Source organism: Doryrhamphus excisus, linkage group LG3 (genome assembly GCF_037039965.1).
Source record: "Doryrhamphus excisus strain RoL-2023G ecotype Guam linkage group LG3, RoL_Dexc_Guam_v1.1, whole genome shotgun sequence".
Taxonomy (NCBI): domain Eukaryota; kingdom Metazoa; phylum Chordata; class Actinopteri; order Syngnathiformes; family Syngnathidae; genus Doryrhamphus; species Doryrhamphus excisus.
Genome location: NC_136359.1, coordinates 15,586,362 through 15,601,332, shown reverse-complemented (window position 1 = coordinate 15,601,332; position 14,971 = coordinate 15,586,362). Strand labels below are relative to the sequence as shown.

The 14,971-nt window shown below is 40.9% G+C and overlaps 2 protein-coding genes across 5 annotated transcripts; one reads left to right on the top strand and one right to left on the bottom strand.

Moving 5' to 3' along the window:
* The first annotated feature begins 53 nt into the window (after nt 1-53).
* Nucleotides 54-5,320, top strand: ankdd1b (ankyrin repeat and death domain containing 1B). Its single transcript, XM_058070069.2, has 15 exons — nt 54-657; nt 1,191-1,291; nt 1,375-1,473; nt 1,539-1,637; nt 1,759-1,863; nt 2,242-2,346; nt 2,493-2,591; nt 2,827-2,925; nt 3,045-3,143; nt 3,743-3,841; nt 3,920-4,018; nt 4,244-4,339; nt 4,551-4,752; nt 4,912-5,043; nt 5,162-5,320. Exons 1-15 carry the CDS (start codon nt 483-485, stop codon nt 5,215-5,217), a joined length of 1,665 nt encoding a protein of 554 aa, XP_057926052.2. The 5' UTR covers nt 54-482; the 3' UTR covers nt 5,218-5,320.
* Nucleotides 5,321-5,331: 11 nt separating this feature from the next.
* On the bottom strand, nt 5,332-14,971 carry poc5 (POC5 centriolar protein homolog (Chlamydomonas)). 4 transcript variants are annotated; one of them, XM_058070061.2, is made up of 17 exons: nt 14,824-14,971; nt 13,535-13,638; nt 13,272-13,413; nt 13,125-13,190; nt 12,858-13,018; nt 12,491-12,667; nt 11,611-11,715; nt 10,486-10,665; nt 10,212-10,398; nt 9,824-9,999; nt 9,292-9,480; nt 8,818-8,988; nt 8,644-8,746; nt 6,979-7,097; nt 6,844-6,918; nt 6,591-6,761; nt 5,332-6,488 (listed from the first exon to the last, which is right to left on the bottom strand). In XM_058070061.2, the coding sequence occupies exons 2-17, from the start codon at nt 13,616-13,618 to the stop codon at nt 6,354-6,356; spliced, it is 2,241 nt and encodes a 746-aa protein (XP_057926044.2). In that variant the 5' UTR covers nt 13,619-13,638; nt 14,824-14,971; the 3' UTR covers nt 5,332-6,353. The 4 variants fall into 4 exon arrangements, with proteins under 4 accessions (XP_057926044.2, XP_057926043.2, XP_057926046.2 ...); XM_058070060.2 differs by lacking the exon at nt 14,824-14,971 and adding an exon at nt 14,167-14,245; XM_058070063.2 differs by lacking the exon at nt 14,824-14,971 and adding an exon at nt 14,043-14,067.

Genomic DNA, 14,971 nt, shown 5'->3' with positions numbered 1-14,971 from the left:
TTTAATTCATGTTATAAATTTTTTTTTTTTGTCTCGTAATTACTAAATGCTATTCTAAATGCTATTCTAAATTTCTACCAGTGAGTAGTGAGTTTTTTGAGGAATAAAAACACGTTGGCTATTGGTTCACTAGAATTGGAAAGAATCTGAGAAAAACCAACATTAGCCTTTATTGCTAATCTTGTAAAAGTACGGTATGTTTAAACAGTAAGATAAAGCAGAATTGTGCATGTGATAAATGAATACATTGACACTCCTACAAGTTTAGTGATACAGCAGATGAAGTGTGACATCTTAAGTAAACAAGTGTTATCGTCAGCTGGGTGTGAGCTAAACAAACATGACTCAGCCCTCCGGCACTGACAAAGTAGTCTAAGCTTCTTCATATTAGGTGTGACCCTGATCTTCAAGCGTTTGGTTTGTTGCTGATGTTGAAACATGAAAAGGTGCTAACTTGTTTGAGACTTTAAAGAGTTTTTACAATGCAGAGGCAAGTTTTGGCTTTGAAGCAAAAGATCAAGAACCATGGTCCTAAGAAGGAGGATCTGGACCCCCGGAAGTGGATGAAGCAGGAACAGGTGAAAGTGTTTGCTGATTTTGTTTTGAACAAGGACACAGAAGGGGAGGCGGACACCAGCTTTGACAACAGAGAGATGCGTGAGTAGAGAACAAGAAATGTGGGAGCATACTGTTAAACTTGGGAGATGCTAGGGACATTTTGTGGCATACATTAATTAGCCTAAAATTGTAGAACATGCATGTTAGGTTAATTGGCAACTCCAAATTGTCCATAGGTATGAATGCGAGTGGTTATGGTTATTTTGTATATATGTGCCCTGTGATTGGCTGGCGACCAGTCCAGGGTGTACCCTGCCTCTCCCCCGAAGACAGCTGGGCTAGGCTCCAGCATGCCCGTGACCCTCATGAGGATAAGCGGTATAGAAAATGGATGGATCTATTTGTGCATAAACTTTGTTAAACATGTGTCCACTAGATGGCACTACTTTTTCCTATTCAATACAAGCAACAAAATGTCTCCCTGCTACTGCGATAATTAAGTCTGCAAACAAAGTCAATCAACACATCTGAATATGGATTGTATATGCATTTAACCTACATAATACACTTCCTCCCTTGTGCTTGCAAAATGACACTATTTGTATAACCTACCATGCTGGTGTGTTGTGCAGTGCTGCAAACAGAGAAGCAGTTTATAGAGGCAGCGAAGAGCAATGATGTTGCTGCAATGAGGGCGCTCGGAAAGGGCTTGAATGCCAATGCAATGAATGTGGTGGGAATGCAAGTCAATATTACACTGAGTTGATATAATACTGTACAGAAACACTGATCGCCTCACATTGTTTGCCTTTAAAGCATAACAGGACTGCCCTTCACTATGCGGTGGCTGGTAAAAACAAGGAAGCGGTTGAGCTTCTTCTGCGGCGCAGGGTCCAAGTGGATCAGAGAGACAAGGTGAGAGACTTTGACTTGGCACACACACACTAAAAGCTTAACCCTATGTCTGTTGTGTCTGGCAGTTTGGTGTGGCACCCATTCATTTAGCAGCCTGGTTTGGCAGTTTGGAGATCCTGAAATTATTAGTGCGGGCTGGGGCTGAACAGGAGATTGAGAATGAGGTGACTAGAAGAGTATTCTAACACTTCTGTCTTACTACAGCCTCATCCTCTGGGTGGTGTATTACATTTAAATGTATCCACTTGCTAAATATCCTTCTTAAAATATGATGTCACACTGCAGGAAGGACTAAATATCATGCATTGTGCTGCTATCAACAATCACACTGACATAGTGGACTACATCGTCAATGACCTCCAAATGAAAGAACTGGACAAAGATGACCAGGTATCTCCAATTGTAGTTTCAATTTGTGTCAATAATATTACACAGTCCCAAAAATGCATCTAATGCACAAGTACAACTAACCCAAAAAGGTAATAACAATTAAGTGCATAGTTATATATTTGAAATAGTCATCAAAATATTAGAAACATCTGTCAGTATGATACAACCAAAACAATAAATACTGTAACATTATATTATTTACAGCTCTTATATTGCATTACAAAATACTGTAGTATTGTGTGACACTGTGGCCATTAAGCATAGCAGTGATCGAACAACAAAAATAAGTTAAGTGTAGATATAAGTGTAATCATTGTTGTATATTCATGTTATGGTTTGATGCATACAAGTCATTATGTCTCAATGCTTTCATTCCAGTCAGGACACTGTGCGTTTGCAATGGCGGCAGAGCATGGTTGCGTGAAAATGTTAGAAATGCTAATGGATCCCTGTTACAACATGGCCACCATGAAGCCCAACAAGGTATGTTTTGTCATTATTATGATGATGTTGTTATGAAACAGGATATTAAAAAATGATGCTCACGTGGTGTCTGTGTGTGTCACGCCTGTATGAAAACTGAAAGTCAAACCTTTGATGCAAGCTGCTCTACTCCCTCCTCCTGCCAGAAAGGAGACACGCCCCTGCACTTAGCTGCAAGGAACGGCCACTTGGATGCTGTCCAACTGCTGCTGAAAAGCTTTGATATTCGGGATGAAGTCAATATGGTAGACATTCACCTTCTCGGTCACAGTGTGGGCTGACTGGATAATCCATTAGCTGAGGGTAGACTCATTTAGAAGAAGCTAATTATTATTGTTTTTATTTTCACATTTTTAAATATTTGTTTGCCTTTGCCCTACAAAGTGTTTAATTGAATATATTTCTGTATATTACAAATAGCGAATGAATGCTTGCTTACAGTGAGTAACCATATTCTTGATATTCAACATTGTGTGGCAGGATGGTGAGACAGCGCTGTACCAGGCTGCAGACAGTGGCCAGGGACAGTGTGTCCTAGCATTGCTGCAGGACGACTGTGACCCCAACATCCAAACAACTGTATGACCACACAAACTTTTCAACTGCACCATAAAATACAGAGTGACCCTTAGAGCTACATTTATGTTTATGTGCTATTTATTAAAAGATAAGCCTAAATATAAACTCTCCTCTTGAAGACCAAAGGCAGTGCTCTTCATCCAGTGTCAGAAAGAGGAGACACATCTCTGGTCCAACTTCTCTTACAATACAAAGCCCACACAGACTTTCAGAATGAGGTAAGCCATTTTCATTTCTCACTTAGAGCTCTAATTTCATGGCGCAGCGCAATTTGGTAGACTGGACTGCGCTGAGATACGCATGGCGGCGCACCAAGGGACGTGTCCACAATTTCAGTGTGCTGAAAGCTCGCCAGCTCCGACCTGGTCTATGTCCCCTAAAGTTTGTTGTTAAAATCTGGCTGTAGGGTATACTTTTACAGGCAAGATGCTTGGATTAGCCTGATGCTGTGTTTAATGTAACTGTCAGGAACAGATGACGGCGTCCATGGTGTATGATGCACATTGTGGTATGCCTCTGATGTGCATTCAAAGGGAATGAGAGGCGTTCATTGGATTGGTTACGATTACACTCAGCTGTGTTAAACCCTCTCACGTGTTCTCTCCTCCATCTTTGCTACTTTACCGGTGGGAGGGATGGAGGCGTACCTGCGCCAGACTGCGCTGCTCAAAGTTTGCAAAGTGCGCTAGCCACATCCCGTTGGCGCGCCTGCACTTGCTCTATGAAATTAGAGCCCTTAGCGTCAAGTGAATAATCAATTTACATAATGTCTACTAAAGTAATAGTTAATTGGAAAATGTTATTTGTACTCATACAGGACATGGAAGCTCCTCTTCACCTGGCAGTGAAGAACAGCCACATACCTGTCATCCATTTCCTCCTGGAGGCAGGCTGCAACATAAACTCTACCAATAAGGTAAAATCTCCTTGTGCTACAATATCTAGCAAAACTATATAATTTATATGAAGACACAACAACATGTTTTGTGTTAAGAGGTCTGAGACTGTCATGCATATTTCTGCTGAACTGGCCAGAATAGACGTTGTGGAAATGCTGCTTAAAGCTGAACTTGATCTGACACTCAAGGACTGGGTAAGAAGTCAAACCAACACATACAATACAGTAAAAACAGTATATACTGTAGAGGCTTTTATGGGAGAAAACAATGATTGACACGTTTTATTGGGGTAGAGACTGCCCAATAATTTGCCCCAAAACAGTAGCTTTGAATTGGTAAATGGCTCAAAATTTGAAAAAAATAAGTAAAAAATAATTAATAATGTTGAAACTCAACTTTTGGTGCACATGTTGGAGTAGCAGGGAAAGACGGCGCTCGGTGTGGCAGCCAGAGCAAATGAGGTGATCATAGTGGACATGATTATCAAGGCAGAAAGATACTACGCATGGAAGAAGGTGAGCGTCTGAGATGTCAGCCAATCACAATTATGAGTCATTTGTTTTTCATATTTACATTTCATATGTGGACAAACTGTTGATCTTGATTTTCAGTAGGCTCAAATCTGACATTCATTTTACAAATGTCCAAAAAGCTGTTGTCGTGTCCATGCACTGCCAAGACTGGTGCTATTTCAGTCCACTGATAGACTTTAATGTCCCCCTCCAGGCTAACCCAGAATTGAATGACAGTGTTCACAGTGAGTATCCGCTAACATTCAAACTGGACCATCGCAATGAGACCAAGCAGCTCCGCTTGATGGCCTGGCGCCTGGCCTATGAGCTCCTCAAGCCAGGTGACTGGAAGCGACTGGCTGAACACTGGGGATTTGATCAGGAGCAAGTGTACGCCATTGAGAGACAGTGGACAGGTAGCCAAAACTCTACTTTGGCCTGTTCAAACTACAGTTAAAACTATGAAGCCATAATATCAAGAGTTGTATTTCACCAGATTTTTCCAAAAAATATTTTTTTTCTTCTTCGGTTCACTGTTTATTTTGGCAGTGTGATGTGTGTTTTTTTTTCTACAGGTCAACAGAGTTACAAAGAGCATGGCAACAGGATGCTGCTGATTTGGCTCCACGGAGAAGAGCTGGCCCGGAAAAGTCCTTCGATAGAGCTCTACCAGGCCCTTGTCAAAACAGGCAATGGCAGAGCTGCAGGTATTTCATTTTTATATATTCTTTAATGGGTTTATACATGAGTCTATAAATATGCAGTACAGTACCAATAGGCTTCCTGTTTGTCAGTTACAGCATTATTACTTTTTTCTGCCCTAAGATCTGATGCGGATGGAATCAGATGGTGTCACCAGCAGGAACTGCAGGCTTTCATGATGGAAGGTGTGACATTAAGTTTAATTGCCATTATGTTTACATCACTTTTGAGAAACAATGTTATAGAAAGACATTTTAAAATGATTTCAAAATGTGCAACGAGGACGGGAAAAGCATTGTGCTTGCTTTTCAATGACTACTCTTCCATTTTACATATTTTATCTGAATATAAAAGCAAATATTTTAAAGGGGACCTATAATGCTCATTTTCAGCGCTTTGCTTTGAGTTGTGGACTCCTATGTAGCAGCACACGATCACCTGCACAGAAAGCTTTCTAGATCTTCCAGGTTCTGCACTCTTTCTGCAGTCGTTCTTTCCATGGACTTCCTGCTTCCGACCCCAAGAGTCTGTTTAATTTACTCCACCACCTCACCTAGATACGCCCACTCCTCTGTGATTGGTCCCACTCGCAAGTGCCCCCAAGGACTTCCGGACACGTAAATCCCCCGTTTACTGAGTGCAGGCAGTCTGCAGCCCATATAAGGAAGTCTGGATCGCATTGACATCACTTTCAAATGGACAAATGTCACTACCACATGCTTCGGCATTGTCTAACACGAGAACAACATTCTAACAATTGTAGGTTAAAAAAAAGTGGAAAAGGGCATAATAGGTCCGCTTTAAGTAAAAAAGTAATTTTTTCTAATTTTTTATAGCACGAACATTGTTGATCAGTACAAACATCACTGGGAAATATGCAATAATGCATTTCTCTATCTAACAGAACGGAAACCTCTAACAGTAAGACAAACATCACATACATGTCAATAAATAAAACTTTTGCATAGAGAATCATTCTTCATCTAGACCAAAGGTTTTCAAAGTGTGAGGCATTAGAAGACTTCACGGGAGGCACAGCAGCTTGAGAAAAATACATATATATTTTTCAATTCAATTATGCCAGTGATATATGCCAGCTATATTTTAATAAGATTTTTTTTAAACAATACATGGCACGAGCACGATAAGTTGTTTCTTATTGCTCAATATTTCAATCAATTTCAATATTCTCAATATTTCATCACACTTCTAATGAAAATATTTTTTTCACTGGGAAGCGATTAACCGTTAATACACTTTGAAAACCCCCCCCATCTAGAAAATGCTGGTCTTTGTGAGATATGCGTGTGCATGGTTATTCTACCACTTTGATAGAGTGTACATTACAACTGCTGGTGTGTGCTCTGGAGGAAGTCCTAACAGCGGGGGCACGGGGACCGTGTTGGGAGGAGCGAGGAAATTTGGAAGCAGCAGACTGTCCACCAATGAGCTTGTACAAAAAAGGCGAGAAGCAGACAGGGAAAAAAAGAGCAAGACATGTATATAAGACATACAGAATTCAGAGAAATACTTCATAATGTATGATTCATACCTGTGTAATAGGCTGATGGCGTTCTACTACAATGGAACTCATGGACGGGGCCACACCCATCACTTGGAGGTTGCCTCGTGTACTCTTACTGGGAACATGTTGCGCTGTAATGCGTGCGGTTATAGTTTTTGCTGCTTTCTGTTGGCTGGCTGTGACAATACGCCCACTGGCCTATGGAAACAATGCAACAGTAGACCTTTCAGGATGTACTGAAAAATATTAAAATACTGTGGCCTTGACCTCTGTTGCTCACCTGTTTGTGGGACGTACCGCTGCTGTATGCTGCTGAAGTAGAAGGGAGAACATCACTGGTGCACCACACGCCCATCTAAGGAAAAGGAATCTTTTTGTTATCATGACCATGTGATTTTGGAAGAGAGCGCCTTACCATGTCATCTTCTTCATGGTGGGTAGGAGACTCTGGGCGGTCAAAATGAACTGGGCTGGTACTTGGCTGGCCTTGAGCCAGTGAAGCAGAACCAGGATCATCCCAATGCGGTTGAGGGTCTATTGAGAGCCAAATATTTTAATGGTTGGCCAAACAATGGATACTCTGTGTTGATGACTACTGTGCATCCTTTTTTTTTTTTTTTGAGTGCAACAAACTCCAAATAAGGTGGAGCGTACAAGATTACTATATATATATATATATATATATATATATACACACATACTATAGATCTATATATGTGTGTATATATATATACAGTGCATCCGGAAAGTATTCACAGCGCTTCACTTTTTCTACATTTTGTCATGTTACAGCCTCATTCCAAACTGAATTAAATTAATCTCTTACCTCAAAATTCTACACAAAATACTCCATTATGACAATGTGAAAAAAGGTTTTTTTGACATGTTTTGAATTTATTAAAAATAGAAAACAAAAAAATCACATTTACATAAGTATTCACAGCCTTTGCCATGAAGCTCAAAATTGAGCTCAGGTGCATCTTTTTTCCACTGATCATCCTTGAGATCTTTCTACAGCTTAATTGGAGTCCACCTGCAGTAAATTCAGTTGATTGGACATGATTTGGAAATATAATAACTGTCTATATAAGGTCCCACAGTTGACTGTGCATGTCAGAGCACAAACACCAAGCATGAAGTCAAAAGAACTGTCTGTCAGGATTGTCTTGAGGCACAAATCTGGGGAAGGATACAGAAAAATTTCTGCTGCTTTGAAGGTCCCAATGAGCCCAGTGGCCTCCATTATTCCTAAATGGAAGACGTTTGGAACCACCAGGACTCTTCCTAGAGCTGGCCGGCCTTCTAAACTGAGCGATCGGGGAAGAAGGGCCTTAGTCAGGGAGGTGACCAAGGCCCCGATGGTCACTCTGTCAGAGCTCCAGCATTCCTCTGTGGAGAGAGGAGAGCCTTCCAGAAGGACAACCATCTCTGCAGCAATCCACCAATCAGGCCTGTATGGTAGAGTGGCCAGACGAAAGCCATCAGACCAGAGAATTTTGTTTGTCATGGTCTGAGAGTCATTCAGGTGCTTTTTGGCAAATTCCAGACGGGCTGCCATGTTCCTTTCACTAAGGAGTGGCTTTCGCGATTTGTGCCTCAAGACAATCCTGTCTCGCAGGTCTACAGACAGTTCTTTTGACTTCATGCTTGGTGTTTGTGCTCTGACATGCACAGTCAACTGTGGGACCTTATATAGACAGTTATTATATTTCCAAATCATGTCCAATCAACTGAATTTACTGCAGGTGGACTCCAATTGAGCTGTAGAAAGATCTCAAGGATGATCAGTGGAAAAAAGATGCACCTGAGCTCAAGTTTGAGCTTTATGGCAAAGGCTGTGAATACTTATGTAAATGTGATTTTTTTGTTTTCTATTTTTAATAAATTCAAAAAAAGTAAAAAAAAAAACTTTTTCACTTTGTCATAATGGAGTATTTTGTGTAGAATTTTGAGGTAAGAGATGAATTTAATACAGTTTGGAATGAGGCTGTAACATGACAAAATGTAGAAAAAGTGAAGCGCTGTGAATACTTTCCGGATGCACTGTATAGAGTCCTGCAACTACTTGAGTGTACATTACATGTGCCAGTGTGTGCTCTGGTGGAAGTCTTTCCGCCAGTGCCGCGGGTAGCCTGTTGGGAGGAGCGAGGAAATTTGGCAGCAGTCGCCTGACCGATAGTTTGCTTGGAGAAAAGGAAGAGAATTGAATCACAGCACTGTAGAGCAGGGAGAGAATTTTAAAAACATTCCTTACCTGTGTTATAGAATGGTGGTGGTCTACTACGATGGAGCTCATGGGTGGGGCCACACCCATTGCCTCCATGTTGCTGCGTATACCCTTAGCAGCAGCATGTTGGGCAGTAATGCGAGCTGTTAACACTTTTGGTGTTTTTTGTTGGACTGGTGTGATGACACCACCACTGGCCTGTTGAAATTATTGGTATTTAGAGAATATAATCATTGCACTAGACTAGTGCTTCTCAAATAGTGGGGCGGGCTCCCCTAGGGGGAGCGCGAGTAACTGTCGGGGTGCGCAAGAGGCTTTCATTTAGTGCTTAACATGCAATTTGACTCTTGAATATGCATTTTCCTGGTTTCCTTTTTTTCAAGTACAGTCTGGATAGAAGCACTGCAGTACACAAAGTACTGTATGGTAATGAGTGTTTGTAAAGGGTTTTATTAGAAGGGCAACTTGCAGATAATAAAATGACTTGTGGCTGATGCTCACCTTGTGGAAGGCAGCGGTGCCCCCTTGTGAAAACAGGTTGTAAGCCGCTGCTGTGTGCGCTGCTGCTGTATGCACCGCTGCTATGTGCGGCCCCGAAGTGTGCGGCCCCGAAGTGTGCGGCGCAGTGTGCGATGCGGATGAAGTTGAAAGGGGTAATTCGGCCCCAGGCACTGATGCACCAAAATCCGTCTAAGGAAAAAAAGCATTAAAATACAATAAACTGGTTTGAAAAATAAATTGTGCTATTCTTTTCAATATAAAAAGCAGCACTAGTGACCCCTCAGTCCAGTCTTATGTGTCATCTAACAGGGGAATGGATAATTTTAGCAAAGGTGAAGTGCTTACTTACTAATATATATACATACAGACAATAATACAAATGATACAGATTTAAGAACCAAAGCTTGAGATGAAATTTAAAGACTCAAAAATAAAACCAGGGCTGTGCTTAGATTTGGATGGCTGTATAATACATCCATTGATGTGATGAAATTTTAAACATTTTTGTCTTTCAAAACCTCTGATGTCTTACCCTGTCCTTGTCTTCATGGACGGCGGGAGACTTTGGGTGGTCAAATTGGTCCGGGCTGTGGCCAGGACGTGGCTGGACCTGACCTGATGTACCAGAACTGGACTCAGAATCAGGATCGGGATCAGGATCATGATCATGATCTGGATCTGGATCATCATCAGGAGGTGACTCATGATCTGACAAGAGGAAAATAGTCATTTCATATCTGATATTGAAGGGCTGCAAAAACAACAATTTACAACCCAAAGTTTACAACAGATGCATGGTTGTTGATTACAACGTATCACAACATCTTGTGGGTTTTCTCATGTATTCTATTGTGTACCCAATTCCAGACATTTTTCGACTTACAAAGTCAAAAGGAGTGTGTGTTCCTTTCATTGCATACCATACTCATCAGGTTCCTCGGATCCTCCATCTGTGACATTAAATAGTTGGAGAGTCTCCATGTTGAGGGCGCACACCCCCCTCATCAAGGCTTTCCTCATGGTTACTTCTCTGCGTTCTCGGTCGAGCTGCATTCTCTGAATCTCTGCCTGCGCCTTTTCTCGGTCCTGGTTGTGTTCTAAAGCCAACTAACACAACACAGAATTCATTTAATACATTACAACTAGAAGGAAATGTGTCCATAAAACCATATGGGTGCAAATGACTATACCAACCGCTTCTAGTTTTGCCTCGTACTCCTCAGCCAGGCGGGCGCACACCTCCTGAGCTCTTGCACGGCAAGCCTGCTCCATCCTGCTCTTCCATTCTTTCTTGGCTTCGCCGTTCCATGCTAACCACACCTTCCTCTTCAGGTGATAACGGTAGTGCTGCCGTGCCATTTGAGTAGCGTGAGCCTGAGAGGAAGACAATACCACTAGTCTTGAGGGGACAGCGGGTTGGGACCGGTGGCTGATGGACGATCACATCACGAGCGTCAAACTCAACGCATTCTTTTTGAGGCACATTTTGGAGAGTGCTAAACTCATATCTCTGTCACAAAGTCCCACACACAGCAGACATGGTTGTTCCGAATGCTGCAGCGGGGGAAGAGCTGATCAGCGTAAGGGATCAGCGAGTATCGGCTGATATCGATACTGTACTTTTTCGCCAATATCCACCATTGGGTGGCCGATCGATCGGAACACCCCTAAAATTAAGTACCTGTATGTATTTTGACAGCCCGAGCTATAATGTCTGTAGAAAACTGACCCAATCATACTTTATCATTCAGTGGCAAAGGATGCAAAGCATGCAATGTATCGCCCAACGTACCATAGATAATAATGGATACCAAATTTTATTTATTGTATACCAACTATAACTGCATTTTGTACCTGCAGGAGCCACATATTTTATGTATTTAATGTATTTCTCTGAGAGTCCCCACGCCTCTGAAAAGGATAAGCGGTATAGAATATGGATGGATTAAATTGCATAAAATAATTCTAGAGTTTGAATGTTATTTTTAACACTGATTTCTGTAATGTTTTACTTTGAAATGTCAGTGGAAAAAATGTAGACAAATGTTATTGTGTTAAGAAATGTCTGAATATGAAATCAACTTGTTTGGTTTTGTTTCACCCCATCACCATATCTCGATAGTATACCTAGTTATCTTGAGCCATGTATCGCAAATCGTGTGAGGTACCCCGAGATTCCCAGCCCTAACTTGTTGGCACTGAATGAGAAGAAACCCCGCACACACTGATGTCTCAACATGGACAAAAATATCCCAAATAACACTGTGAATCATGAAATATCATGTATCGTGGTGGGATAGTATTAAAAATATACTGTACCTCCTCCTTGGCCTCCAAATACTGAAGTCTCCAGTGGGTGAAGACCTTTAGCTTATCGAGTTTGTTTTTTTGTCTGTCCAACACCAGACTCAGATTTCTTATCACCTAAGAGGAAGGAAAACACAAACAAGTCGCCCAAAAGAAATACGTGTTAGTCTTCATTACTATCACACTGCAGCAAAATGAAAAGCAATGCTTTAACTACCATAAATGCTCTAATTATAGCCGGGGCGTTCATTTACCTTAAAGGTGTATTTACATATAATGTGACCTGCATATTAACCAAGCTGCAGCGACAATTTTTATTCTAATAATGTCCAAGAACTACATTAGTGGCGTAGTGACACTTCACTACACACTTGCTCACAGTGTGTCAACGCCTCGCTCACAATACCTCAGGCCACTACCGAAAGGTAGCGCTACATATTGGACCTGCCACCATTGCTGCTGTGTTTCTGAATTTTGAGGAGTATTACTTGTTATCATGAATATGCCGTTTTTTTTAGGTGTTTTAATAGCAAGCTTAGTAGGTGGAATAGGTGTGTCTCATTATGTGCATTATTAGCTGCCTCTTTTTAGCTGTTTTTATATCTTTAGAACACAGGATGTCCTCACATGATGATTGTGGATGATGGGCAAAATTAAAATAAAGGGCAGTTTATTTATAGTTCATTTAAAGCACATGGCATAGAGAGAGAGAGAGATAAAGCTGCACTCATTAAACTTCAAAACCAGCTACTGCCAACTTGAGGAGTTACTAAAACAATATCAGAAATTTGCCCACAGCCACAGCTATTAATGCATTCTGACAAATAGCTAATTAAAAGGCGTTAATTTGAGCATTTACGGTGTTCCAAGTCATGATGCTCAGTATTAGCACCTCATCTTTTCTCTTGTTAGAAATCTCATAGGTGTTAAGCAGATCCTTCAGGCTCTTGAGCTCTCCCGTCAAGGCATTTTTCTGGGCTCTGTGAATGTCCCTCTCTTTCTCCAGCTCTTGCCTGTGTTGCTCTATGAAGGCCACCCTCCACTTCCTCAGCTCCCTCAGCACATTGGTCTGATTGAAATATAGACAGAGGGCAGTACATAAATAATGCTCACCACATTATTGTCACAAATACAAACATGACTATTAGACATTTATTGAAGATGGATGCAGAATCTTTGGAAGACTTGCAAATTGCACTTATTATTTGGGGTAGTGGTATTTCACATTTTAGCTCATGAGCCAATATCACAACACTGACCTTCAGTTTGCTGGTCCATGTATCTAGAATGTTCTCAATCTTAATAATGTTCTCATCTGAGATGAACAGGTCCATTTCAGTGCAGTCGGTGTTTGGCTGCAATGCATCGTATAGCCCATCTGAGCTCCCCATACCTCTGCTGGAATCATATCCAAGCCTCTCTAGCAGGCACAGCAATCATAAACACAAATAAAACAGGTTCATGCTCCTTGAAGGGGGTGTCATAAATATGCCACAGTTGTAGGCATCACATTTACATGTACTTACCATGTGGAGCTCGAAAATGGGAGGAGTGCTCAACGGCCAAGGGTGAAGATCTAACATTGGCGTGGTCTGTCAGAGATGAGGGGAGATGCAACAGGTGATGAAAGAAAGAGTGAAATAATTGTACTTGAAATAAATACTCTGCAATACCTGCTACTTGCTGTGAATTCCTCAGTGAATTGCGACCCTCTAAAGACAAATGGGAGATGCTCCTTCCCTGGAGGCGAGCACTAGCAAGGGCCTCAAATCTTGGTGAGACTACAGCATTTTGAAGAAGGTCCTCATATTCTTCCTGGTAGTCCACAAATGGAGGGATACAGTCTTTGCTATCAAACTATGTTTTGTTTTTTGTTTTTTTACATAAAAAAACTGCCCAATGTCAATAGTCTATTGTTAGCGTGCTGTTTAATCACCTGAAGCTCAGAGGACACGGAGTTGCTCCGATATGACGAGTCCTTGGGCAAAACTGGAACACTCGGTTCTTCATCTGAAGACATCTAAAGAAGAATATGAGTGCCTGAAAAAGAAAAAACAACCAGTGATCAAAATTTACTAAAGCATCAACAGGCATGGGATGTCATTTAAATGCTTTCAAGTCTTCTGTACCATATTCTATATGTTCTATATATTCTATATATTATATATATATATATATATATATATATTATATTCTATTCTATATATTCTATATATTCTATATATTCTCTGAAAATCACATTGCCTGTGTAAATCAATTAATAGTATTAACAGAAGTAACCATAATATCAAAAAGTTAAGGTTAAGAGGGCTCCAATGGAATACAAATAAACATCCTAACGATTTAAATAGAGAGACAAGTTCTGAAACGCGGTAATGGTAGCGTATAAGTTAGTTTTGCGTCAAATCTTATAAACATGTGAGAGTGCCATCTATCCAACTCACTTTAAAGTAATTTTAACGATAAAACACAACATATATAGGCAGGGCACCAACACGAACTAACTGAAGTTATTACACGAGTTATTTTTTTTATAATAAACACAAAAAGCGCACTTAATAGCTTTACCTTCCTGTTATATTCCGTCGGTTGGTCAAGGCTTGCTAAGTCGTTTGAACCGACATACTCTTTAACAACGAAGTGTGCGATTGGCTACATTTGGCCAAATCTTTACATGCGCGTGTCTGATTGGTTGTAATGTTTCATGGTAACGATAAGCGGAAGAACGCCGAGTTTGACTGGCTGAGTTAAAATCTGAAGCCACAAGAGTAAGCATCTGACGAAGCCTATTGTGATTTTGGCAAGTATCACCAAAACTTCTTTGTTTAAAATTGTCCTCAAAAGCAAATCCTCACTCGTGTGTACTGCCGTGTCACCTTTTACATTAGGTATTGTTTACGGGGATTATCCACTGTTAAAAAATAGCATCCATAACAGTAATGAACAGTAATTATATCGAAATCGTAAAATATCAACATCAAGTAATAAATTACAAAAGCACACATGTCACTTCCACATATTGTATAACATACTACATTTCGGGCTAAACACTCGTGGCTTAAAATTGAACTTAATATTCATGTCACGTGGCCACCGAACGAAGAGCCGAGTCGCTGCAATGTGCTATATATGAAAATAGCGGCAACAGCAGCAATGCTAGCAACTTATTGAAACACCTCAATAATGCGCCACACAAACACACAAAAATGGATGAGACAGCACTACCTGAAACATCTGCACCCAGACAGAAGTCTCTTCTGGAAAGTTTCGATAAAGGCAAAGACTACCCTGATATGAGAAATGTGTTTGTGGCTGTCCCGAAATACAGATAAATCATGATCCAGTGTTTAATTGTACCATAAGTCGCTGTGAA

Excerpts from the sequence above, each read along its gene's own strand:
- ankdd1b (XM_058070069.2), top strand. The coding sequence starts at position 483 with ATGCAGAGGCAAGTTTTGGCTTTGAAGCAAAAGATCAAGAACCATGGT. Across the intron at positions 1,638-1,758 it reads AACAGGAGATTGAGAATGAG|GAAGGACTAAATATCATGCA; the intron begins GTGACTAGAAGA and ends GTCACACTGCAG. Across the intron at positions 2,926-3,044 it reads ACCCCAACATCCAAACAACT|ACCAAAGGCAGTGCTCTTCA; the intron begins GTATGACCACAC and ends CTCCTCTTGAAG.
- poc5 (XM_058070061.2), bottom strand. The coding sequence starts at position 13,618 with ATGTCTTCAGATGAAGAACCGAGTGTTCCAGTTTTGCCCAAGGACTCG. Across the intron at positions 10,666-11,610 it reads ATTTGGAGGCCAAGGAGGAG|GCTCACGCTACTCAAATGGC; the intron begins GTACAGTATATT and ends TCTTCCTCTCAG. Across the intron at positions 10,000-10,211 it reads CGAGGAACCTGATGAGTATG|ATCATGAGTCACCTCCTGAT; the intron begins GTATGCAATGAA and ends TCCTCTTGTCAG.